The sequence below is a fragment of the Haliotis rubra genome, unplaced genomic scaffold, assembly GCF_003918875.1.
Source record: "Haliotis rubra isolate DU_JTF1 unplaced genomic scaffold, ASM391887v1 Scf220, whole genome shotgun sequence".
In the NCBI taxonomy this organism is placed as follows: Eukaryota; Metazoa; Mollusca; class Gastropoda; order Lepetellida; family Haliotidae; genus Haliotis; species Haliotis rubra.
In genome coordinates, this window is record NW_025766226.1 from 1,066,863 (window position 1) to 1,094,847 (window position 27,985).

Below are 27,985 nucleotides of genomic sequence, written 5' to 3' on the forward strand. Positions count from 1 at the left end.
CAAAGACGAGAATTCTATTCTCGTGCACTGCTGCTAGTTCCACACCATCTGCATCAAGAGGATTCTGCCAAAGGATTCAAATCAGATCAGCAAGTATTAAATGAAGATCAATGGAAGATCTGCAGGGATACTGGTAACAATGAAATCTGTACATCTTTAAGCATTAGAAACTACAAGAACGAATGTATTGTAACATTTAGTGATTTAATGATGTATGTATATATTACAATATATTGAATAAGGATTCAACCATAAACAAATTTTAAGTTTTTAAGTAAGTTTTTTTCTGAAAACATCTGAATAAATAAGTGTATCTTTGTACTTGTGTCTCTCTGAAAAACATATTTGCTAACTATTTTCTTGAACTGCTATACAGGCCCTTTTGAAGACATCATTGTTACAGAAAGACTTGATATACTTAGACAGCTTAAAGAAGTCAATGGGAGTATTTCAGAAGCTGATGGAATGATTCCAGAAATGTATGACAGGTAAGTGAAGAAAAGAACTTTATGTTTTTTATTGTTACTGCCACCACCTGGGATTTGTCAGATACGATTTTGTAGAAATCATTTCTTGTTACATAAAATCAGATGTTCATAGTGGCCAGTGGGGTAGCTTAGTGATTTAAACATCTGCTTGTCATGCCAAAGAACCAGGTTCTAACCCTGCCCGTGATATAGCTGGTATATTGCTAAAAGTGGTGTAAAACCAGATGTACCTACTGCAGTTTTTTTATAATAGACCTTTCAGATTGTAGATTGAGATAGAATGTGTTTCAACTATGGAACAAATATATTCTTTACAATTACATTGTGTATCTGCCAGGAGAACAGAGATCCATTTGACTGATGACCATGTGGCTGAGATTGTCCCCAGCTCCAACCCTGAATCAATAGACAGCTTCCTCTCAGATGAACTTTTTTGAACCCTTTGACACATTTGATGATACAAAGGAAGCCTTTGAGAAGGAAGATTTATCTGAATATGGAGATGAAAAAGAGAAAGGTAAGTCATTAGTGATTTAACACGTTTACAGCCTATCATGAGTATACTCGTAGTATCAATTCTGGCCGAATTTGCTACTACGAGTTATCTCGTAGTGGCAAAATGGTATTTTGAAACAAGTTCCACATGTTGGCAAAATAGGCACAAGAAACAAACATTTGCTTCTTGTGCCTGTTTTGCCAACATGTGAAACCTGTTTCAAAATATCGGGCCCGACATTGATACTACGAGTATACTCGGGTGGCAGTCAACATGTTAGTAATCATTGAACATATTCACAGAAACATGGAAATGCCAGAGTATTCTCCAGTTTGAAGAATGCTTTGAAAAGATTGTGACTGGACTAATTCTGATATTTGTATGTTTATTTGCCTTTGTATGTGGATTATCACAAGCTTAATTACAAACCATAAGAAAGAATTACTAGATGCAGGCTTTGTATTGGACAAGTGACTGAAGATACAGTTTATGTACATATTCGATACTCAGTTATTAGTTGTATTAAATAGAATAGATCACAACATGGATGTTTGATAATAAGGAGTCAGTTAGTCTGAGAACAGTATTAGACATCTATTTATATTGTCACTAGTCTGAAAAATGATGAGAAAATGGAAGTCCACAAGGAAATCTCACTGATCCCAGCTGAATTTTACTTGTCTGAGACTGGCAGACTTCTGTTATTCCCAAACTGAGATATAATGGCCTCAAGAGATGTTCAGAAATATTTGCATGTATGAAGCCATGTTAAGGTCATGACATGTTGTGTTCAAATTTCTGATAAATTTGAAGATGTCCTGTCATTTCAGACAAACTTGAGGATGTACTTTTGTCAGATGGACTTAAGGACGCATGCAGCAATTTTCCCAAGCTGTCTACTCTCATCCATTGTCTACAGTCAAGATCAGTGAAAGATCCACTGGCTGATGAAGATGGCACAACATATTCTGAAGTTCTTATTTTTAAGTAAGTTACCACTCAAAACAAACAGAAGAAGATTTAGCTATAAATCTCTTGATACTTTTATTATAATTCAGCAAGGTGTGGACGTTTAACATATACATTGTACTTGGTCAAAGCATTTTTCAGTTCACTCACAATACAGTGTTTCAACAGATAAAAATAGATAGAATTATAAGTATCTTCATTTTGTATTTGGTTTATAGCTATTGGCTGCACTAAATTAACCATCAAATAAAAAAATGATAAGATTATGGTTAGACCTGTTTCCTGATGAAGAGACTCTTCATGATGAAACCATAATGCCCCAACCTTTAGATATCAGTACATTAGCACTTCTTCAGGGTTGCAGCAATGTCAGCTCATGCAGCAGGTTGATCTAAAACATCTCTATCCCAATGTGAATTCTCTAGTTCATTGTTTAGTGATAAAGGTATCATTGATATGATGTGAAAACAAGGCCTCCTCTGATTGTTTGTTGAATTAAATGTTCCACAAAGTATAAGTTTCTTCCCTAGAATGCAATAATACCACTGCTTTGTTTGGCTATTTATTTTGTTTGTTGTTTAACCTGACAATATTTCAGCCATATTGTCTGTAAATATTGGAGTTTTGACCAGACAATCCAGACATCATGAGCATCAGTTCTGCACAAATGGGATATGACATGCATCATCCAAGACAGTCAGCCTGACCACCCAATCCTGTTAGTTGCCTCTTATGACAAGCAAAGGTTGCTGAAGCCCAATTCTAACACGGATCTTCACAGGTGGTAATACTGCTGCAGCAGCATGCTCTTAAGAATACTCTTGCTTCCTGCAGGGAGGATAGTGTGAGTGTCAGATGTTCCTCTGCTTCTTAAAACTTTCTTGATATACTTGCATATTCATCTATTCAGAGAACATTTCAAGATGGAAGGAGAGGAGGCTAGTGTTCGACAGTCAACTGAGGAAATAACCACCCACCTGGAAGCATTTGAAAAATGCACATTTTCTGATCATAAAGTAAGAATGCGTAGTGTAGAGTGTAAAAGAATGATTTATTTATATACAATTCTGATAGATTAATGTAGTTAAGGACCACTAGTCTGTGCCCTGTTTATGATAGACAAGGATTTAACACGAATTTTGAACAAAGTGCCCTTGGCAGAAAAATGTTCTTTCAAAGTTAGATTTTTTATTATCCTTATTTTTGTATAGTCAGGGGTATTTAAGTACTTCATTAAAGGCAAATATGTGAACTAAACAATACCGCCTCTGAATGTATTTTCTTCCACATATCAGTGAAATACAATACAGGTGGTACATAACATAGTAGTTTTATGATCATTCATTCAATTTGGAAGATTTTACTTCTGACGTTTGCTTCAGAGATGGGCCAAATCCCAGCCTCTGAGCAGGTCCAGGAAAATCATGGAATAACTCATGTCAGGAATGGCCATGTATCTACAAAGGGCATAATTCTTTAGCAATGACTTACTATTCTGTAAATTTGTTGATCCTGATGAATATACTTAGAACAGTATCATCAATACTAACAGTTTCATTGAATTACATGTATACAAACAATATAATGTTTCAACATATTTTCATCGCTGTGGTAGTGTATTCAGTTTCAAAGAGAGTGGCTATATCAGTATATGGACCTAAGATTTTGCACTAAGCAAAAATAAATCCATTCAGAAAGTACTACAGTTTATACTGATTTAAATAGTCTTGAGGACCAATCATTTGATATTGTTTGCTGAACATCCTTGATATCAGAAAAGTGTATGTTGTGAAGTTGTTTTTAATTGTTAAGATCCTCGTTTCATCCAAATAAGTTATGTTTTAAGCAGTGACTGAAAATGTATTCCCACTGACCAACATCCTAGCTGTTCTACTCCATGAATATTGTGTGGTCCCTTGATGTTACCAGGCAGGGGAACTGGAAGATGTGATACTGCCTCCCTGCAAAAAGGGAGAGGAAGACAGAGTGAACGGCATGCTTGACATTCACTCTCATGTGAAGGCATGTGTTAGCAGTGAAGCTGAGGAACAGCGTGAAGACAAGCATGGTAACTATCAGTACATAAATATCACTCCATATATGTGGTAAAGGTTTGGTGCTGAGGTTAGTAGGCTGTGTAGACTGTACGCACTATTACTAAGTTTATATTAACACTTTTAAGTCAGTGTTGGATATGACACAAGATACTTGGCTCTGGCTATTTTCAGTCCTGCCAAGTTTGTTTCATGTGGAGACCATATATTGGAATATGCTGTGTTGCAGGTCTATGAAAATCCAATTTGAAGTTTATGATATATTCGTTCAGTTGTTGACCTAATTTAGAGAGACAATGTTTCAAAAACATTGCACATATATACAGCGTGAACTGGACTGGCCCTGACCCTGGACACCAAAGCCCACCAAAGCAAAAAAAGGGTCCAGTAATATGTTCATGTTCTCCACCCACATCATTTGCACATACACAATAAAATGGACATGCACACATGATTGGGCCTTTTGGTCACTTTCACTTATAATCCCAAAATTTTATTTTTACAGATGATTGGCATTTAGTTCCTGATTCATTTATTTCTGCTGCTGGAGTTGAGGAACCTGAAATTACAGGCATTTCTTCCCCAAGTGGTGTAGACTTTCTCACTCTCAATGATCCAGGTGAGATGTGCAAAACAAATTGTACTAAGGTCACATAGTGACAAAATATCCCAAATGTAGCAGGGTAGAGAGGGAAAGAAACCTTTCCAAATTTCCCACTAGACCACAGGACCACTGTGTGGACAATAATTACTGGTCCTGTCTGTACTTCACCGGTCCAAAATAACATTTGTAGATTTGGGGAAAAAATTCACTGCCCACCAGGACCACTGCAAACTTATCATTTAGTGGTCTTGACGAATTTTTACTAGCCTGGGACCACAAGACCAGCATAAATTTCGCACACTGGGCAGAGTTGCATCCCTTTGTTATGGCAACATTCACTGATCACGGGTTTGAATCCCAGATTTACCCTGATAATGATACTTGTTTTGTCAGGCTTGCAGGTTTCACAAAGAGTTAAAGGTCTAAGATCTGCATCATTTGGGGTGTTTGTCCAAATTGTTAAGCTTGTATGACATGGTACCATGACAAAAAACTCACCTAAATGTTACTCTTTATGTAGCTGAAGGTGAGGGGAAATACCCCACTCAGACACTTTATACTGACTCCGAGCCGACCAGTCCTTGTTGTACCCATTAATGTCAAGCGCCAGGCAGGGACCAACAAGTACCATATTTTAACATCTTTTGGTATGACATGGCCAGGGCCCGAACCCGCGACCTTCCACTCTCCGGGCGGACGCTCTAACCACTACACCATGGAGACGGTCTATGTAGTTGAAGATACCATAAAGTATTATGTATTCCCATTTCAGTATCTTTGCCATGTGGTACCAAAATGATTGTCTCACAGAAAAGGAAATGAAAACATTTACATACTATTATATCTCTGCATTCCTACTTTTAAAAGATTTCACTTTTCAGTAATAGTTTGAGTAATTTATCTTTGTCTGCTGTTTTAAGGAGTTTGATAAAGTTAAAACATATATATCATCAACATATCTCTGAATAAGCTGTTGAAAGTAAGGATGGCAAGCTGGAGAGGAAAGCCCTGCTGGAATCCCCCATACTTCCATGCAAGTCACCAGAGATACATGCCTGGAACCTTGCAAACCAACTCCAGGAACTCAAGCCGGCATCACCTGGCATCAACACAACTCAGTTTGTATACCAATCATACAGAGCAAGGGAGACAATCCTAGTATACTTTTTCCGGTCCTCCTTGGTTTGTCTTTTTCTAGTCATTATTTTGTATTGTTTTCACTGCATTTTTAAATAATGCATTAATGAATATGGTAACGTGAATGTTTGACAGTAGGAGTGACATAAAAAGTTCCTTGTTACAACCCTTATTATATATCATAAGTCAAATAACACTTAGCCTCAAGGACTTTGCTTAATTTCTCAACACTATTATTATATTTGAGATGGGACCTTTAATATGATTGTTAACATAATACTTACACTGCTTTTGTGAATTCAATTCTGTTTACTCTAGAGCATTCCTGCGTCAGTTTGAAAAAGAAGCCATCCTAACTAAGGTGTGGGAACATGAAAAATTCTTTGATGAAGTCCTAGCCTTGCGACTCCCTGGTATGTATTAAATTCTCAAACTTATGGTTAAAGTGTTGATAGATTAGGGCAGATTTATACAGGAGAGTAGGAAAGTCAGTATCAGAAACTTTTTGTTTTGCGGTTAACATTGAGTGAGTGAGTGAGTTTAGTTTTACGCCACTTTTAGCAATATTCCAGCAATATCACAGTTATTGAGGTTATGGAGGTATTGGTTTTAGGGTGTATCATTTTTTTACGATTACAAAAAATATATTCTGAAACACTGCGAAAACACATATTTTGTTATTTGTAATGATCTGGTAAAATTACTGCAAAATCAAATTGAGTTGTTCTGGGTATTTGGGCATGACATAATCAAAACACAACAGTATTGTCAAACTCATTCTTTCAAATTTTCATTGTGTGGTCTGTATAAGTTTCCAAAAAGGTCCAGGTTTATTTAATATTCAGAAACTTCGACTTCAAACAAGTCTTCACTGATCTATTTTCAGAACCTGTTGTAGCAGAGGAACATTTCCCTGATCATACTTCTATCCCAGACCTTGTGAGGAAGCTTCAGCTTGTGGAGGAGTCTGGCCTGGGCAGTGTGGAGCTGCAGCTGCGATGGGATCCGTGGTTGTCCTGCAGGGCTCTCATGACCAGGGTGATTCAGGTGGAACAGGCAGACTTCGGGGGTGGCACTAAAGCAACATCAGTGCTTAATGTGGATGAAGTATTTGTCAAGTCCACCCTAAATGAATTGTATGGTAAATAGTTGTAAAATATATTCTTTCTGAAAAATAACAATGTTATGTTTTTGTGTTCTATATTTTTGAAAATTTCTTGATTTGAGTCATCAGAATTATACCTTGTCAGAATGCTAAAAATATTATATGCTCTTTGCAGAGGTGTGTTAACACACTTTCTCAATACATGTATTTTATCAGTGTTGTTTAGTGTTTTATCCATGACAAGCTTGACAGTTTTTAAATTCTCCTTATTTGTAGTTCTATCTTTGAGACACCAGCACTAAATTAGTCAAATTACAAGTTACGCAGTTTAGCAGGTTTTATTGAGTTAGCTGAGATAATTATATGTGTTATGCATAAATTTCTACATATCACAGTTTATTCAACCCAGCCAAAACATTTCCTGTCACCTTTTAACAAAGATTCATTTTTCTCATATGTTCAAATGTATTAGTGGAAAAGGAGAACCAGCCCCTGACCACCAGCCTGAGTCATAATGTCCACAGTGAAAGGTCATTTTAGGTGGTATTCCTATATTTTATACCTTTTTCAGGCTATGTCTGTTTCAGGTTGAGTTCCATCACTGTGTATCTATAGTACTAAAAAAAAGTACTAATGTATTCGTATGTTAACATGTTTGTTATCAGCAAAATGTTTGTTGTGTTATTGCTAGTAGATGTAGACAATGATGCTGACATACAGACTGTGACTCTCCAAGAAGACACAGGAACAACACATACCCATCACAAAGGTGAGTAAACCTACAAGCATGATAGTTCAGAATTTATTTCTTGAATAGATTCTTCTGAAACATAATAGAAAATACAGAAAACTCCCAAGACAGAATTTTCTAATGGCATTATGGCCATATTCAAACTATTTTTGAACAATTTCATAAAGGGCTTTGTTAGTATTTATGAACATTCTATGTAAAGTTTGGAGATTCATTACAGAGGTTACAACATGTAGGGTACACAAGATGTTGCAGAGAAGGACAACTCTCATGGAGAAAGTGTTTATTAATCCAGTTTTTTTTACCAAGGAATTACATCTGTCCAAAGACATTTTTGTTCAACCAATGACTTGAAAAATATTAACCGGTTTAATTTCAAATCTGGCGACCACCTACTTGTCTAAAGAAGATGTGCAGTGCAAGTTTTAAATACAATATTTTCTTCTTTTTTTTCAAGAATTACAGCAAGTTTCAGATTTGAACTCAGAAACGTTTGTTCAACCAATAACTCGGTTCAAAAACATTGGTCAAAATGTTGTCAAAATTTGGGGACAACCTCATTATCTGAAGGAGAAGTGCGGTGCCAAGTTTGGTCACAATTTTATAATATTTGAAGGAGTTAATTCAATTTACAAATATTGAACTTAAAAAACCCTAAGGGAACTTTTGTTCAATCAATAACTTGAACACATTTGAAAAAATAGTTTTCAAATTTGGGGATTACCCATATATGTAGGAGAGGAGCAATGCAAAGTTGTATTTTGATATTTTTGAATTATTGATAATTATTACAAATTATATCTCTTGAAGTTGGGAGCTGTTGGGGGTTTTAGTGAGCCTTGCTCACATTTTTGGCTTGTTAGTTCATAAAAGAAGTCCCTATCATTATTAAATGTTGCAGAGGGCAAATCTAACATAGACAAGATGGAGGCACCATTAAACACCAGAGCAGATGGAATAAGTCTCAGCAAAGGCAACACACCAACAATAATTGACAAGATTTCAAGATCAGCAATAACAAATGATGGCAGTTTCACTGAGTTTAGTCCACTTGATGAATTTTTGATGATGAGAACTTCAACAATTACAAAACACTTTGGTAAATTTGATGTCACTTACTATTCCACTCTGTTTATTTCTGTATGTATGGTGTTTGTTTTTGTTTTTTGGTGTCACTGAAACAATATTCTAGGTATTGATAGCAGTGTGTAAATAATGAATTCTTGAACAGACAATACAGTGACTGACGTCATGAGCATCAATATTCATAACTGGGATACAGTAACATGCATCAGCCGTATCAGTGATTGCTTTTTAACCTGAATCTACAAGGGGGTCGTGTCAGTCAATTGTGTTGTAAGTACATATTCTGGAGTTTGTTGTGCTTTTAATCAGCGAAAAAAGATGTTCCCATAAACTGGATGATTATAGCAATAACAGTTTTTTTAATGACATAAATGATGAAGTTTAAACAAAGGATGTCGGTTTGTTTCCATTCTAGACAACATGCAGACTAACAAAGCTTCAGTCTCCAAACAGTCAGGTGAACTCGACAAGGAAATAAGACAGAGGGTTGAAACAGTGCCTCAAATGGCTCTTTGCAAAACAGTTGATGTTCAGTTGTCAGGTTTGAGTTTTTACTTTAGTTTGTATGGGTTGTTTTGATAAATTAGGACAGGCAAAGTGGTTTTGTTTTTTTCCTCTGTCCACAATATTTCTTTATTGTATTACAAATGAGTGTTATGAGATCTTGAGCAAACAAACCAAGGGACCATAGTGTGACTTGAATTCATGCTTCACATTGTCACTATCAGGGCTTTTGTAATCCTAGCTCTTTCACTAGTTGAAGTCTGTGTCACCATAGCACAGAGCACTGTAACGGAAGCAAGTATTCCCATGTGATCACCTCTCCAACACTACTGTTGCATCATGAGCCATGGTACATCAGGCAACTAAATGAATAGCACTACTGGCAAACAAGGATAAGTTGGACCAGCGCAGAGAACACATTTACGAGAAGTAGGCGGTGCACAGCAATGAGCAAACCCATTTGGTTTGTGAAAGGTAGAGCAGATGTACGACTCTAGTGCACGTGCATTGCATGACAATGAAATTGATTCCGTGAGTAGCTGCACACGCCTTGCTCATAAGACTCTTACGTCAGTGTAGCAAGTCGCACCACACTTGATCGCGGACAACCTGGGGCCCATTCACTAACAATGGCAAGCGCCAATGGGCAGCATTCATACGTGTTAATACGGGTCAATTGTCAGGTCTGTACTCAACTTATCCTTGTTTGCCAGTAAGGTGATCGTAACACCCATACCTGAACATAGTCTTACAACAGCCTTAGTGCTTCAACCTCTTTTTTATCACTTTATTTCTTTTTGATGGGTACATAATTGTTGCATTTGTGGTACATATAAATATACAAAGTATGGACATGGGAGGTAGATACCTCTATGTTGAAGAAGGACCTAGTCTCTTGTGTTATGAGAATACAAACACCAGGAACCAACAACATCCTGATATGTGAATCCTAGCTAATACAGTTTCATCCACCAGCAGTTGGTTCACTGCCCGTCTATTTTGTCTACCTGATCGGTGTATGTTTCAGGACCACACATGCAGGTGTTTCATGCTTTACATTCCTTTGCTCGCCCATATATGGATGTGTTGAAGCAGGCAGGCGAGATTCCCCACCATGCCTCCTTGTTCAGTCTCAAGCTAGAATTGACTCGCTTCCTGGTGAAGGAGAAGGAGAAGGAACAGCAAGATAGACAAACAGGTATTTAGAAATAAACCATGAGGGAGAGTTTTTTTATTATCAAATAAAACACTGCAGGAATATTATAAGCTATGAGGGGTGGCAACACTGCAGGTAGACCCTGATCTTATTTGAGATAGCGTCATTATTTACAGATGATGACCTCACACTCATTGCAATAAAGAAGTTGACTATCCATAGAAGTTCTAAAATGCCTCTCAAAGAAGTTAGATGATGACCTGTGTAAAACAAATCTGGCATGTAAGATTGTTATCTCCTGAAATTTCTCAAATGTAATTCATGAAGTATTTCAGAAAACAAGAGACACATAAAACCAACAGGTATCTCAATATAACATTCACATGGAAGACAAAGATATATAAATGTTATGTTCACATGAAACAAACCAGTACAACATCTGGACACTATCAGGCATCATGCAAGTCTTTATAACCTTCCTGCCAAGAAAGACCTCTTCATACTACAATTAGCACAGTACTGTAAGCCTTATTTAATCTCTACCTTTATGTAGCATGTGGAACAAGTATCAATGAAGACCAGATTAAGACATGGATTTAACTTCTATTTCTTTCAGACAATGTTTTGTACAGTTGCAAGTATTTTTACCTCAAAATTGATAAATCAATGTTTACACTGAATAGTTGTGTCCATAATTAATCCTGTTCCGATTACAACGAAGACTTGGACAACTGTTTTTCATTGTGTGCGACCAAATCCTTACCACTGAAACTTGACACTTACATTGAACTGTTTAGAGGTAAGATGAATGGAAGGAGGTTCTGTGAAGGCAGGTCCCTCGCCTATTTTCAGACAGTGGTGATGTGTACAAGTCTGCTGTGGTTGTCTATGCTGTAGTTGGAGCTGTAGACCTCCTGATTCACTGCTGCCTTGAGTCTGCCATAAGCCACCTCAGTGCTGTACATGAGAAGTACCACCCAACTCTTGGAGGTAGAGTTCAGACAAGATGAAGTCAACATGCTTGTGTTGTATACTCTATGACGTGGTCATGTTTTTAAAATCTTGAAACTTAACTGTGTAAACGTAAGTTTGAGAAATCATAATATATGACTTAGTCTGAATCATGCTGGAACAGAATATCTTTTTCTTGACTTTGGACTACAGTTGAACCCCGTTTTTCTGCAAATTTTGGTTACACTTGGAAATCGTCCGGATAGCGATGCGTCCGGTTAACTGGATCAAACAGGCAAAACTTATTGACGATGCATATTGACGAAATGTTATATACAGTACAATTACAATGTAGTTAATCCTAATCCTAATTAACATGTTTTTGTTACTGATGAGATGTTGTCACAAGTGACATGCGTCCCTAGTGTTTTGATGGGTAATTAATCAATTCACATCAAACACCTGTCGGGAGCGAATAACAGTGAATAGACTTAGTCATGCGGTAAACATACACATCCACATGCACACAGATCTTTCCATCCGGATAACAGAATCATTTATCAATGGAAATCTATGGGAATGGTTTTAATAATTCTCCGTCCAGGTCAAAAAGCATGGGGTCCAATGAAGCGAGTACAATTACTGAAGGTAAGTTTCGTTTCACCTAAAAATCGTCTGGAAGACGGGGTTTCCGGATAGACGGGGTCTGAGTAAACGGGGTTCGACTGTAGTTGCAAACTCACAGACGAGTGTATTCAGAATAAAATGAGCATACAGGGTCATCGTGTAAAGTACCATCATTTTAAGCAAATACATGTCTTATGATTCAGCTAAACAAAACAGTTGAATTAGAACTAAGTTGTTCTAATTCAACTCAGGACATTCAAACACTTAGTTATTGAATCCTTATACATATTTTGATATATATGAATACATTACACATTTTATGGATATAGATGTTTATTTCATTTTGTCATTGTTCCTCTATATCAAAGTAACAATTCTCTGAGTTGCAGGCTCTTTGGAGAGTATCAGGAAGGAGTTATTTCAGTTCAAGGTTTCATTTGACCAAAACAATGTACTTCATCCCAAAGTGGGCATTCTCTGTAAGAACATTGAGGAGACTGTGAAGAGTTCCCCAGGAAATGGTAAAGGAAACAAGGTGAGGTGGTATCAATGATGTTACCAGTGTTTTGTATAAAATGCCCTTGGGAGCATTTCACAGTGGTGGGGCCAGAAACTCACATTTTGGGGCGTGGGGTGTGTGTCCCATTGTCCTATGTCATCAGTGACACTGAATCAGAATCTTCATGAGGGATAAATTAGTATTGATTCGAAATTGGGTTTCTCAGCAAAGACTGTATGTACATGCACTAATATGTAAATGTTGGCCAATGGGTGGCAGGATTCACCAAAATTCTTTTCTTGAAATATTGTTGAAAATCCTAATGGTGAAGAAAAAGTTTGTGCATGTGTGTATGTGTGTTAGTTGGGGCAAGTAGACGGGTTGGCTGGGGAGGAGGTCTTCACCTGAGGGCCAGTTATGTCTTGAATTACGGTGATAATTCTGCAGTTGTAGACATGTTATGTCTCCAATTTGCAGGTGCTTGTTGTTACAAAGCGTAATCTTCCCAGCCTCATGTGTTACCTAGAGAAGGCGCTTTCTGTGTGTGCAGATATTTGCCCTTGCTTCACAAAGACATTAGAGGAAGACACATTCTTACAGTAAGTAAAATGTAGATACTGTATGACATAAAATGATAATGTACCAATGAATCTAATAGACTATTTCAAACAGTACAATACGCTCAGCTAATTGATGCAAAAGTACTTTCAAACAGCTTTGGTACAGACTCATGAGCCATTACACTGCATCAACTTTTGCAAAGTTGGTGAAAGAATATAAAGCAAGCTTATGGTTAATATTCACCTATTTCATGAAACAAAATTCATACTCATAACTATATGTAATGATGTTGTAAAGTATTTACTTCTTTTCTCCCAAAACCTGAATTACAAATTATAACATATATGAAGATCCAGGGGAGAATTGGTCTTCAGTAATCCATGCTTGTCTTATGAGCCGACTAATGGGACGGGTGGGCAGACTTGCTGACTTGGTTGATGCATGTCATTGTATCCCAGTTGCATAGATCAATTTTCACAATGCCAGTCACTGGATGTCTGGTCCAAACTCAGTGATTTAAAGACCTCTGTAATGTAGGTGGAATACTACTGAGTGTGGCTTTCAACAACCTTCAAATAGTATACATTTTAAACAAGTATTTTATCCCTTCCTATTATACATGAGTGACTTCATATTTTTGTCATACACATATATATTGCTGTTTCAGAGCGGAAAATCATAACTGTGTCATCTTAAATGAATCTGTTTTAAACAAGCATACCAAATGGGACATGTTTGGTCTTGTGATTGAGTTCGAGACAGAAAGTAACTCATCAGCATGTAGGAATTGTCAGGACATTGGTGTCAGCTACCTTGGCTTAAAGGGGGATATGCAGGACATGAAGACTGAAGGTGAGCTGGTGGTCCAGGGTTTGATTTTACACTAATGTGCACATTGACCGATCTTTTCACTGGAGACCACTCCTTGTTAATTTTTGTTGCAGCTGAGTCACTATTTCACTATTGAATTTGATTCTACACTAATGCAGACAGACAGTAACTGATCTTCTCACTTGGCATTATTCGTTCTTCAGCTCTGTTGTGTCCAGTCACCATTTCTCTATTGGGCTTTGATTCTACACTACAGAAAATGAGTGATCTCACTGGGAACTGTTCGGTCTTTAGCCTTGTTGCCAACTTATCATCATTTTAGCCATCAAAACAACAATAAGTAGTTAAAGAAATTGAATACATTTACCAGCATTTACATTAGCCACCTAAACAACAATCATGGAGCATAAGATATATACAGTATTTTCCATTGTTTACTTTTGAAAGGATGTTGTTCTGAAAAGTCTTTTCTTACTGTTTGAACTTTGTAGTTTATTTAAGATCATGTTTCTCTTTGCCTTTTAGAGACGCAGGAAGTACATTCCTTGCAAATGAAGAAATCTGATATCAAAGTGACAGTGATTGGCTCTGTGAACCTTACAAGTCAGAAGAATTTACTTCAGCTTTTAGAATCAAGGTTCAGTGATTGTATATGTATGAGCATTTTTCTAAATTATAGGCGTGATACTGAAAACAAGTAGTATGTTGATTACCTCTTGACCCTTGTTTTTAGAAAACTACTATTCAATATGCTGAGTGTTGTAACTAGTATTAAGCAGGAAGCAAGACAATTGCAAACCCAAGTCAACAGAGTCAAGACAGTTATCACCAGGATTAACACAAGTAACAGACAACATATACTGTTTGACAGAATGAGCTCACATCAACTTTACTATAATGGTATTATAATTAACGAAAAGTATTGTCAGTTATAGCAGAAATATTATGGCCACTTGGACCCCCCTTAATTTCTAACGCTTCTGTTCCACTGCAGACACAACATTGCTGTCATAGAGAGAGAAAACTCGGACAGTGACAGTAGACCCTGTGTGGATGTGATCGTGGATGAGAGACACTGTGTTGTGCTATACTCCCTGATGGACTTCACTGATGAGTGGCAGGTGGAGAAACTGTCCAGGAAGCTGGTAGTTCTCGGCCTACAGTTTACATACTGCTGGGTCATCTTCTACTCCACAGATTCAAAATCAAAAGGGTAACTCTGTCCTCTTTGTACATACATGTGGCAGATCCAACCTCCAGGGTTGGATAGGTTGGTGATATTGAATGCAGAGTTTCTTTAACAGTGCCTCCACATTAGAAAGCAACAAATGAAAAGTGAACTCTAACTGCCCTCATCTCTGTAAAAGATCCAAAGAAACATTTTTATTGGAAATTAGTTCTCTCTTTCTCTTCTTGTTCTGAATGGAAAACAAACTTTTGTTCATCAAATACAATCAAAGGTAAACTATATAAATTAAGAGAGTTGTTCTCGCCCAGAAGACACCTGTAACATGGGGAAAATTTACTCATTTTCAGCTTTGTGTCACAAACGTCTAATGAGGGGATTCCTCTGGCTTTACTGGGTTTTAAACAGGCATCCTGCATGATAAGCAAATTCAAGAAGCATGGGCAACTCCATGACCTTTTTTAATCTGCATGAATTTGTAGTGGAATTTATGCACATTCATGGACCAAACAATCCTTTTGCCTCCAGAAGTGCTATGAATACGCATGAATTTCACTGAAAATACCTGTGGTTTGACTCTAATTTTGTGCTTGTTGTTTCACAGCTACCTGCTGCCAAATGCTGTTGTTGCAAATATCTGTAAGCTTGAGGCAGCGCTGGCAAATCTGAATAGCAACACTGACAGGTTTCAAATCATATACAAAGTAAGCCTTTCAATTTTGTGAAGTCAGCTTTTATCAGTATTACTTGTTAATATCATAAATAAAAAACCAAATACGTGTGCTCGTGGATCAATTCCCATATGAAGCTGACATGCTGTGATATAACTTGAATACTGTTCAATGAGGAGTAAAACCCAGCTCACTCACTCACTTCTAACGGCCTAGTTATTTATCCATCGTCCAGTTATAAGATGAGACTAGTTACAGAGCGTATTATTTAGCTGTCTATGTATAGCATCTAAAGCTGATACATAAAGGAGGTATTGTCAGAGTGGTCTTGGATTTCTCACAGGTACTGATAGCCTACAACCTGATACAGCTGGCAGCTGCAGTGAGATTATGCTGTGACAAGTGTGTTGAGATGTCCACAGTGTGGACTAAACAACAGTGGACAAGGCCCTGGATCTCAGGGGATGCATCAAGGGTCAGTATATACAGTCATCTCTTGTAAGGTACCACAAAAACATTCTGTATTTTGTGTATCACGTTTTATGTTTATACTTTTGTGCAAAACGTACTGAACATACCTGACTTGCTTATTGCTTGTCTTCTTCTTGCGAACATAGTGGAACACGTGTATCTCCCAATTGAAGTTCCCTTCAATTAAAAATCACTAATTAGCACTCACCACGAGTTACCTCCCTTATACAAGCGGAACGCAGAGCGAGCCACCTCAACCCATGTGCCTCACTCTCTCCTTCTTAAGCCCAGTGAGCTGGGCGTGAGAGCACCTGTGTCTCCGACACACTATATCCTTTATTTATATTTAGTTTAGTACCTCTTATATTCATTTATAGAGGTGTAACTAGTATCCTTATTCAACTTGCATTGATTATTAGTCGTGTTTCTGCTGTTTTATTCACGGTTAGCGTGTTTGTTCAACAGTTTCGTTAATGAGAATCTGCACAGGTTGTAAACTCGTTATTCGCTACCGATCCACATTTAAAATGCCCTAGTTGCATTACTCCATGTTCTATTGTTTCTCGTTGTAAATTATGTATTAATTTACCAATTTCTGCCTTTGATAAATATTTATGTTCCGTTTTGAGGCGGAAGGCAGATAAATCTAGGAAACAATCTTCAGTCATGGCTAATAGATCGAGTCAGATATATCCTGGGTTACCTTGAGGGGGATAAGCGTGGGGCGCAGTCCGCTATATCCTAGAAGCGACCTGCATCCCAGGGCGTTCCTTCATCACAGTCTAAGACTAGAAGAGCTTCCACGTCGTCTCAGCGTGCGCTCCGAACCCCAGGTCTACAGCCGTCAAAGGGAAATCCACGAAGGCTACTAAAAACTTTGCTTCTGATATTCAGAATTATGTTTATATGATGATGACATTCCGATTATCATTCCAGATGTACGTCATAAGAAGTGACTAGTATCGGCTACCGTCACTTCAGCGCAGATCAACATGCAACCAGAGATGCCTACGCTGACGCCGGAGATTATAACTGAGGGTCCCGTCACTATCACAGAGAGGACACCCTCAGCGCCAGCGCAGACCATCTCAGGCGACCTGGTCAACCAAATCATGAGACTGATGGAGGACCGTTACGGTTTACAGAGGCCCCAGAGCCACGGGCCCCAGAGCCCAACCCATAATAAGTCATACAGGGCCCCAGAGCCCGCCTTGGCTTCGCGTAGGGCCCCAGAGCCCACAAACGCGCCTCCGCGAAGGGCAACCCAGCCCGTAGCGAACACTTCGCTAAGGAAGTCCCAGGCCGCCTCCGCGAAGGAGCTAGAGCCTCACTAGTTGCGAGGGACATCGCGGAGAAGGAGCACGCTTCGCCGAGCCCACACCCTGTAGAACACAGAGGTCGTTCGCGAAGCAAGCGCTCATATATTGAGGGACATCGCGGAGAAGGAGCGCTTCGCCGAGCCCACACCCTGTAGAACACAGAGGTCGTTCGCGAAGCAAGCGCTCATATATTGATCGGACTCTAGACGCCGGCTAAGGAAGTCCCAGGCGCCTCAGCGAAGAGCTAGAGCCTCACCAGTTGCGAGGGACATCGCGGAGAAGGGCGCGCCGCCGAGCCCACACCCTGTAGAACACAGAGGTGGATTCGCGAAGCAAGCTCATATATTGATCGGACTCTGACTTCGATACTTTCGCCAAAGGTCGCGAAGGCTAAGTGGCTCAAGTCTACTTCACCCAGAAGATCTAGAAGGGATGCCGAGATCTTAGCGAAGTCCCGGCGTTCAGCCGAGGAAGTCTCCTCAAGGTCTCCATATACTAGCCACTTTCGTCATATATAGCCACTTTCGTCAGTCCGTTCAAGACACATCGCATGAGTTGTCTATCAACTGTATGCCATATGCGTCTACAAGCCTCTGCGAAGACAATTGCACAGGCTATTTACAACACAGAGCGTCGGCTGTATTATTTTATCAACAGATGAAGAGCCTAATTAAGGATCTTCAAGCCGACTACCTACATCAAAGGGCATCAGCGGCGTTTAGTAGACCTTCACAGGAATCAACATTTCATTATAGATTGCTAGGTATGCAATCCCGGACTACGATCACGATTATCTACATGCGTGACCATTACGCAGATCTGCAGACAATTCAATAGCGAAATTGAACAGCAGCCTTGTTACAGCGAGTAAAACTCATAATCGTCAACAATTTCCTGAGAAGAAATATGTACAACAAGTTCAGCTTTAACAGTCTACAAGCTGACAACTTGCAAGTTTTATTGAACCTTATATAAGGAAGTCTGAATTATCTTCAAGACTGAAGTTACTTTCACGACAGCCTGGAAAATAACCTACCCAGCATTAATATTACAGGCGAGGTATTTGGCGGAGGTTTCGTGGCGTTTACCATTAACCCTCGAAACCGTGGTCACTTTCGGGTAACCGGGAAGCTCACGGGGAAGACCGGCGATTGTTCTAATATCAGCGTCGGCACTATATTATACAAGGTTCCTTTTCCTGCTACACGGTGACATCACAAGCGGGTACTCTACAGAATCAAAATGCCTTGTTCTGATTGGACCGAGATGGACAACGCCCTCGCGCAGAGGTCGATCATAGTTCACAGTTCAAGACATAGGTTGCAAGTGACAACAATATATCAGTGAGCGAGCAAGCCTCCTTACAGTCCAGCTAATCTGAACCTTCATGATTGGGCTGCCTTCTTGAGTTAGAGACCTCCCCTGTCAAGTAAGGGCGAGGGCACACGGCAGTCAGGGCGTTTTTTACATAAAGTTCAGCGATGGCAGTCACCCTTGGTTGTGCACCTACATCGTCAAAAGGACCCATGGCGAATTTACCTCGACGGACGGGATACAAGTGGATCCAAATCCATAGCGTCTCAGACTACAGTTGAATTCATCATCAAGCTACTAACACAACTAGATGGTTAGTAAACCTACTTAAGTTGGACCTAGAACCTTCGCAAGATCTGCTAATTCTAGGTTTTGATTTATAGCGGTAGCAGAATCGTATAATTGTACCCGGAGGACCATGGATCAAGATCAACAGTCATTTCCACAAGCCTTACTATCTCGCTACCACTACGACAGTGGCAGAGCCTGTTGGGGTTTCGCACTTCAGCTCAAGACATGACAGGCAGAGGCAGACTACAATTACATCCGTTACAAGTCATCATCAATTCGCATCTAGGCGAATCTCTACCGTTCAATTTACGGTTCAGGTCAAACCTCATCTACTATGGTGGACCAAGAGATCGAATGTTTGAATAAGTCTCGTTAATAGAGCTGGAATCGATAACACTTCTCTCGTAGATGTGTCACTACAAGGTTTGGGGAGCCCATCTTGCCAACAGGGCGGCATCAGGGCTATGAGCAATCAAGAGAGCAAATTACACATAAATCTGCTAGAGATGCAAGCAGTAATAAACGCCTTAATGCACTGGAGCAACTTACTACAGTATACCCAGTGGATGATTCACACAGTCAATTCGACAGTGGCGTTTTATGTGAACAAACTAAGCTCAACCAGGTCCCGAACCTATCGACTCTATGTTTTCAATTGTTCGATTTAATCGACAATCTCAACATACATGTCAGAGCATATCACATTCCAGGAGCAAAGAATGTGATAGCAGGCGCTCTCTCTCGGCCACACATACCATCGCCGACAGAATGAATGCTCCATACAGAGATATTCACTCAAATTATCAAGGAAATAGGAACTACACTAATAGACCTATTTGCCACTTTCGATTCAACAAACAACTGACAACATTAAGTATCGCCAGTTCCAGACCCACTAGCATTGGCAACAGAGGCACTAAGCATATCGTGGGAAGGACTCAGCGTGCGGCTTTTCCGCCACCAGCGTTAATCTCACAAGTTTACTCAAAATCAGTCAAGCGCCAGAGCCTCCATCTGAATTTGGTGGTGGCCTACTGACCAGCGAGCGTGGTTTCCAACTCTTATTCAAGAAATCGGACAACCAATACTACATCTTACAGAGTGCTTTCGAATCTGTTAATACATCCGCACACCAAACAAAGCATACGGAAAGCCAGAAATATTCCAACTTCGCGTATGGATTGTATCAAGGCGTGTCTGAATAACAAGTTATTCAGCCAGGCGACAAAAGCAGTCTAGCTTGCCCTGCGTAACTCAACTTGCAACTTATCACGATGACAAATGGCACAGTTTTGTCAATTATGCTGCAAAGGAAGGATTTACAGCTAGATATGCTACTCATCCTCAAGTGGCTGACTACTTATGTTATCTACGTCAGACTAAGATTTTAAAAGGCTCAACTTGTCCACCTATCTTGCAGCAATAGCTCTGTCATAACTGAGAGCGGCGTCAAGTTAACCTAAACCCAGTTACTTTCGCCTTGCTCTGAGCTTTCGATTGGAGGATTAAAGCGGAAGTTTCACGCTCCAACTTGGGATCTGAATATAGTGCTCCAACACCTCACAAGTGAGGTTTATGAACAACGCTTTGATGATATACTTGGACCCCATGATACGATGAATCTATCACGATGGCCAGTAAGAGCACTGAAAATATATCTCCACCGAGCCAAACAGGAGGGAAAAATTCAAGAGATTTATTTCCTCTATCAACAAGCTACGCATGAACTGAAGTCTCGCGTACTACTATCTCCTTTTGGATCAGAACTGTCATACTACGTGCCTACAAGACTGCAGGACTCGACCCTCCAAGAGCTTCTAATCCTCATGATATTAGAGCGCTAACATCTACACTTGCTCTACGACAAGTGCTATTGAAATACCATAATGGAGGGTTAATTCTGGAGATCCGATATGGTGTTTGCCAACCACTATCTGAGAGATATCACCACCGAGGACGTCTCAGGTATCCACCAATTCGGTCCCATGGTCCTCGCACAACAGTTGACAGTTCCTCGGAGAAGATAAGTCAATCTTACAGATTTCTACTTATCTTATAACAGTACTAAATAGCTACATGCTATATATATTTTGCTTAAGTTCTTTTATTATCTTAAGCTCAGTACTATGGTTATTATATCATACAATATATAAGCTAACAACTCTACGGAGTTTGTTATTATATATTTAGCTTAAGTTAATCATATCTTAAGCTCAGTACTATGGTTACATTATAAATGTATTAGCTAACAAACTCTACAGAGTTTGTGCTATTATATATGTAGCTTAAGTTAATTATATCTTAAGCACAGTACTATACTCATATCATAAAAATATATTAGCTAACAAACTCTACAGAGTTTTTGCTATTATATATTTAGCTTAAGAGTTTTGCATTATGGTTTATTATATATGCTAACAAAGTTTATTCATATCTTAAGCTCATAGTACTATGTTTATATCATATAAGTATATTAGCTAACAAACTCTAAAGAGTTTTTGCTATTATATATTTAGCTTAAGTTTCATCATATCTTAAGCATTATGGTTACATTATAAAATGTAATAGCTAACAGACTCTACGGAGTTTTTGGCTATTTAGGTAGCTTAAGTTAATTATATCTTAAGCACAGTACTATACTCATATCATAAAATATATTAGCTAACAAACTCTCGAAGTTTTGCTATTATATATATAGCTTAAGTTTTATTCATATCTTAAGCTTAGTACTATGTTTACTTCATAAAAGTATATTAGCTAATAAACTCTAAGGAGTTTTTGCTATTATATATTTAGCTTAAGTTTAATCATATCTTAAGCTCAGTACTATGTTATATCATAAAAGTATTTTAGCTAACAAACTCTAAGGAGTTTATGCTATCATATTATCAAGCTTAAGTCTATTAGTCTTAAGCATTGTATTAATGTTATATATACTTTTATCATAATAAGTAAATTGTAATAACCTTTATATGGCAGCTGAAAAGTTAGCAGCAGGAATTCATCAGTTCAGTGCCTTTATGCAGTTCCCATAGGGTTATTACAATCATCACAGTTCAAATCACTAATTATTAAAATCCAAAGTATTATATATTCCCACCTCCTTTTCCGTCGGATTCTACAAGCAATAAGCATGAGTCAGGATAAGGAAAAATATGTAATTTTTAGAGTAAAATTGATATTTTATACTTATCCTGACTCATGAGCTCTCCCTCCCATCCTCCCCACATAACACTTTGGATTTCCCTGGAAATTCAAGTGTTGGGCTCAGTATATGAGGAGAGAGTGAGGCACATGGGTTGAGGTGGCGCCCTCGTTCCCGAGCTTGTGTAAGGGAGGTAACTAGTGGTGAGTGCTAATTAGTGATTTTTTAATTGAAGGGAACTTCAATTGGGAGATACACGTGTTCCACTATGTTCGCAAAAAGAAGAAGACAAGCAATAAGCATGAGTCAGGATAAGTATAAAATATCAATTTTACTCTAAAAATTACATTTTTGTTTTGTTTCTGGGTACATATTTTGAGTTTGAATCATTCTGTGAACTGTGTGATTTAAAAGATGAATAACAGAATTTGAGTGCCTTGAGCATTAACTAGTTGTGTGGATATCTGTGCTATATAAATATCCTATAATGAAAAAAAGAAATAATAATTTGAGGTAGTGTTGCCAATCACAAAACATTAAGTTGAAATTGTACTTTCTCATTTTTCTGTTTAGTCAGTTGTATTAAATGTGTAGTTTGTATGTTCATGTGAGTAGACTTAAAGTCCTTGCCTCTAGACACATCCATCCTTTTGTGACAATTCATTACAATGTCCACAAAAACTTGTACATTGTTTCAGGAAGAGAAGTTTCTTACCAGCCTGCAATGTTTGAACTCTTTCAGGTATGTTGGTTTTTCTGTTGTATCTTTAACATAATTAAAAGATTAATATTTAAATAAATATTGAAGTTTCATAGTATGTTATACCAGTGGTATTTATCTATGCAAACAATATTTCTGGTCTTGATTTATCTCAGAGAATTCCTCAAATACAGATCCATTAATGAATTAGTCTGTGTTTCAGTGCCCAGCTGTTGTTGTCCAGGACAAGCCTGGTCTCCCTCCTCTCATGCACACTGCCTCAACTCAGGCAGATAGCTCCTGAACTCCCAGAAAAAGTGCATCTGGTATGGAATAGCTTACATGATGTGTTCAATGGTAAATGAGAATATTTAAACAGTGTGTGTCATTAACTTGCTAGAAATACAAAGAGAAAGCTATATTCTTCTGAAGAGTCTGATAATGTGTTCAAAACGTAACACAACATAATAAGTATGTTAAAAATCTTTTTTTGAAAACCTGAATTTAGGGTTGGAAATGGCTGTCCGAGTGAGTGTCATGCTAACTGAAATAACGAATAGTGGAACCAATACTTCCTGTGAAGTTCTAAATCATCATGATGTTAAACACAAAAAACCTGTAGACAATACCTGTATCATTGCGGCCAGTTTAATATTTTGTAATGGAACATTTTCCAGATGTTTTACAAAATGATCAACTGTGACACTGGATTACACTTGAGATCAGATGACACAGTAAAACTGGATTTGCAACTGATAGCACAGCCAACCTCGGCCCCATATAGGCAAACTGACAATAGCTGCCCTGATTCCATGGCACCTGACCATCTCCATCAGGGTTCAAGAAATGGTTACCAAAGCTTGAAAGAGATTCAGATCCCAAGGTTCTCTGAGGATTTCCTACCAAAGCAGCTGAAATCCAAGGGTTGTTCCACACAATCTGTACCCATATTTCAACAAAATGGTATCTCAGGGGACCCAGATTTCAGTCTGGTAGATGAATACCCAACCCAGTCATTTCTCAGCCAAGATACAAATGAGACCCCTGGAAATTCACAGGGCTACACTAAACCAAATGAATATGTTCTGGCCAAGATTGAAGGTATGACTGAAAATGAAGCAAGGCAGTTTGAAGAAACTGTAACTCCTGATTTTGATCTATTAGGAGATGCGGACGTACAGAGATTAACAGCTAGATCTTCCAAAGAGCTTAATGTTATCAATCAACCAAACCAGCCCGATGTCTTCAGGCCAATGAAGATGCGGTCATCGGCTGACATGTATGTAAATGGAGACCAAGTTGTCCTGTCTGGCTGTACCAGAACAGTAGCAAACAAAAAGCCAAGTTTTAGTTCAGTCTTACGTGAGAAAATGAATTCAAAGAATAGATTCTTGCAGGAGTTCTGTCAGAGTAATCCATTTGATGAAGTTTATCAAAATCAACAACGTCCATCCACCACACTGATCTCTGAGAGCCATGAAAGTGATTACTTTCCAGAAAAATCCATTAGGGAAAGCTATCTCGGTCCGAGTTATGTTGATGATTCTCCCCAGGATATACCTAAAATACATGGGTTACCAAGAACTGATGCAGGAGTAAATCACACCTATGTTGATCTTGGAAGGTCCATGCTGCCAAGGTGTCATGAACGCCGCCCTCCTCTACATGCATCTAATGATGGCCGATGGCCTGACTTGACAAACAGGTCATCATCAATGAAAAAATCCCTCCTTGGCCGACCAGCTTTCAGTGAAAACTTTCAGAGTTCTCTGCTAAAGCCTCCTGTACAGAGAGTCAGCATTGGACTAGCTCAGCCATTGAGGAGAGATACTCAACAGGAACAAGTACAGAGAGGTAAGTACATGTAGAAATATCCTCAACTGTAAGCTTGGATTCATCAACAAACATAGAAGTAAGGGCTGCTTTTAAAAACTATTTATATCTTCTAAATGTGTTGACACACACTTTAAGCTTGCTCAGTCCTCTCTTTTAGATGTGACCTTTGTCGAGAGTTACAAAATGTACTTATGCAAGTATCAACCAAACTGTTGGTAGTTGCATTTTGCAAGTCCTAAGACTTCATAATTGTTATAGGTAGCTAATTCAAAGACAAATATGACAGTAAATGTCTTTGTTGTTAATTTATTGGTTTGAGTATTAAAACCATGTAATGCAACATAAGCAGTTTTGAAGACACCCAAAATTAATTGTTTAAAATCAATGCTGATTTAGGGTGCTGATTGATTATAAGGTTATATCATGTTTGATATAATGTCTTAATGTTACAATGTGTTAATAGTTTTATGCTGCAATGAGTAATATCCCATCTCTTACCATTGTGGCATGTTAAAAATGAGGGACAGGCAAACCAGACAGAAAGAATGAGCCAATGAAATCTTGGTACAATCCTCAGCAAAGTCACATGTCTTGACCACGCTATATAATTTAGTCACCTGTTACAAACAGCCAAAGGGTGCTCAGGTTCTGATCTAACCTGGGTCACCAGTCATGTTGCATTGCCAATCAAGAGTGTAGGGACCTTTGTTCCAAGGTCCACAAGAGGTTAATGTTCTAGTGGAGATGTCTTCATATTCTGGGCACTGTTCAGCAGCACAAGCTACTACAAGATGGATGAACTATGACTCTCCTCCAATGGACATGGAACCAGATTCTCCATATCATGGGGCCACCACTCACAAGGAACAACCTTACACTTACAGACATCAGGTACTGCAGTTCATTTCAGTGGAGAAATCAGTATAGGTATTTAGATATGTGGCCTTAAACTGAAATCATTATGTTAATAACCTATTCCTAGTAGAGCAGATAAAGCATGCCTGTAGTTATAATGTTAGACCTGGCAGGTTGTGGATCTTTGTTTATTTCGGCACAAATCCCTGCTTTGCAAGGCAGGCTATTTCTTAATGGCTCCAGTGGTATGCTGGTAATATCATGCAACTGACCCAAGATTGCTCTTTCCATATTGCACCCTTGTGGGTCTTGAACCAAGGACCATTGTATAAAAGTCTTATGTAAGTTTTATTTGACTGAAACCGTACTGTTATTCCAGAAGCATCAACAGTCATCCAGAATGTTCCAAGCAGACAAAGAGCAAGGTATTAGATTCCATAACAAGAAATAACACTTTACACTGAAATGCCTTCATCATCTTTCATGCAAGTCGGATTGACCAAACCCACAGTTAAATCATGTGTATGTATGGTTGTGTAAAACACACCATTGTAACCTTATCCAAACTACCCTTGTGGCTTGATGTTTAATGCCAGACTCAGCAATATTCCAGGCACTAATTGAATCTAGACTAGACAATCTAATGATCAAGAGTGTGAGCAACAATCCACTCTGTCAGCTGCAAGGATGTTCTGTCAAACAAATCACCAAGCCTGACTACCAAATTCCTTTGGTAACCTCTTACAAGCAGCATAGTTTGCCTACAGAAATCTTTTGGGACCTATTCTAAATCAGTGTCCCTATGAGAAAACCATGTGGAGATTCTGGGATGGGAATTCCTCAGCAACATATAGATGTCACAAGAGCCAACTATTAATTATATTTAAGTTAAATGTGTTATCTCTGTGAAGTGTTCTTCATGCTGCCGACCACTGGTTCAACACACACTAAATTATTTACAGGCCGTTGTGATAGCTGGAATATAGTTTACACCTAAAACAACATTCATGCCCTCCACCATCGCTGTTTATCTTCTTAACTTAAAGGGTACAGCTTGTCTGAAATTTTTTCTTGTAATGTTAAATAACATATTACATGTTACAAGCTGTGAAAAAAAGACTGACAAGAATTATGTGTATTTCAGGTGAAGATGTCAACTGTCTCTTTGAAGACTTTCCAAACAAGAGAAAAAAGCTAACCTACAAACCCCTGCCTGGTCGAAGTCGGGGACAAACTGTGCTGGCATTCAGATGATGTGTTGTAGGAACGGAATGATTATTGAAAGTTTGGAATTGTTCCTAAATAGTTTTGGCCTTGCAAATTACATCTTATGAATACAAAAGATGCAAGTGACTAATGGTCTTGGTGTATATCCAACATTCAAAACCATATTGGCATAATGTTCTTGTGTTTATATCATTTATGAGTGGCAGTTTTGTGGTCAATCAGCTGGTGCAGACTGAACATGGGACTTTACCATGTGGTCAGTTAGATGTTTCAGGTTTGACTTGATAGTCTTTGTTGCATTCTTGCATACTGTGAGAAATAAAGTGATTCTCTACAATCTAAAGCAGACCAGAAGTGAATGATTCTTCAATGTATTATCAGTGCTCAGCACTTGTCCACTTTGCCTATGCTTGATGGGCTCAATATGTCCCAAAGATAGACTTGAGCTGATGTTCATAAAAACACACAACATCCCTTTCAATTGGGATATCAGAACACCACCATGTGTAAGATCTGACAAAACACTATGGTATGTTGACAATGTATGACATGTTTGTCTCTGTTCTTATACCTTGATGGCATGGACCTTTTCTCATAAAAAATATTTGAGCTGGTTTTTGCCAACTGTTGTGTAAATTAGTGTTCCGTTGTTGAAGCGAGTGAGTGAGTTTAGTTTTACGCCGCACTCAGCAATATTCCAGCTATATGGTGGCGGTCTGTAAATAATCGAGTCTGCACCAGACAATCCAGTGATCAACAGCATGAGCATCGACCTGCGCAAATGGGAACCGATGGCATGTGTCAACCAAGCCAGTGAGCCTGACAACCCGGTCCATTAGTCGCCTCTTATGACAAGCATGGGTTACTGAAGGTTCATTCTACCCCGGACCTTCAAGAGTTTCCATCGTTAAAGAATTGCTTGTTAATGGACATACAGTCGAGCACCATTGTGTCGAACTCTGATAACGGTTGTCTCGATATAACATCTCGGTCCCAGCAAAATCCTTCATAATTTATCATTACTCAAGCTCTTTTAACTCAATACGGATGTCTCGATATCTCAGATTTCTTGATATAATTTCATGGTTCCAACAAGCAAAACAAGTGTTTGCCACTGATATGGCAATGTCCCCACCGCTAAAGAATGGAAT

General features: G+C 38.6%; 1 protein-coding gene across 2 annotated transcripts; it reads left to right on the forward strand.

The window, feature by feature from the left end:
• LOC124277358 (protein shortage in chiasmata 1 ortholog-like) lies at positions 1-27,185 on the forward strand. 2 transcript variants are annotated; one of them, XM_046713020.1, is made up of 28 exons: positions 1-133; positions 377-488; positions 826-1,005; positions 1,815-1,971; positions 2,864-2,969; positions 3,883-4,021; positions 4,513-4,626; positions 5,582-5,729; positions 6,067-6,161; positions 6,635-6,889; positions 7,545-7,622; positions 8,506-8,703; positions 9,106-9,231; positions 10,222-10,392; positions 11,203-11,340; positions 12,318-12,463; positions 12,905-13,026; positions 13,656-13,840; positions 14,345-14,456; positions 14,814-15,032; positions 15,610-15,709; positions 16,020-16,151; positions 22,915-22,958; positions 23,140-23,242; positions 23,594-24,770; positions 25,525-25,643; positions 25,987-26,032; positions 26,752-27,185. In XM_046713020.1, the coding sequence occupies exons 3-28, from the start codon at positions 912-914 to the stop codon at positions 26,859-26,861; spliced, it is 4,434 nt and encodes a 1,477-aa protein (XP_046568976.1). In that variant the 5' UTR covers positions 1-133; positions 377-488; positions 826-911; the 3' UTR covers positions 26,862-27,185. The 2 variants fall into 2 exon arrangements, with proteins under 2 accessions (XP_046568976.1, XP_046568978.1); XM_046713022.1 differs by having other exon boundaries at positions 25,525-25,679; positions 26,752-26,791.
• The last annotated feature ends 800 nt before the right edge of the window (positions 27,186-27,985 follow it).

Bases quoted from the DNA above. Each gene is read 5' to 3' on its own strand.
- LOC124277358 (XM_046713020.1), top strand. From the start codon at position 912: ATGAACTTTTTTGAACCCTTTGACACATTTGATGATACAAAGGAAGCC. The intron at 4,022-4,512 runs GTAACTATCAGT...TTATTTTTACAG, and splicing joins ACAGCGTGAAGACAAGCATG to ATGATTGGCATTTAGTTCCT. The intron at 24,771-25,524 runs GTAAGTACATGT...GGCACTGTTCAG, and splicing joins ACAGGAACAAGTACAGAGAG to CAGCACAAGCTACTACAAGA.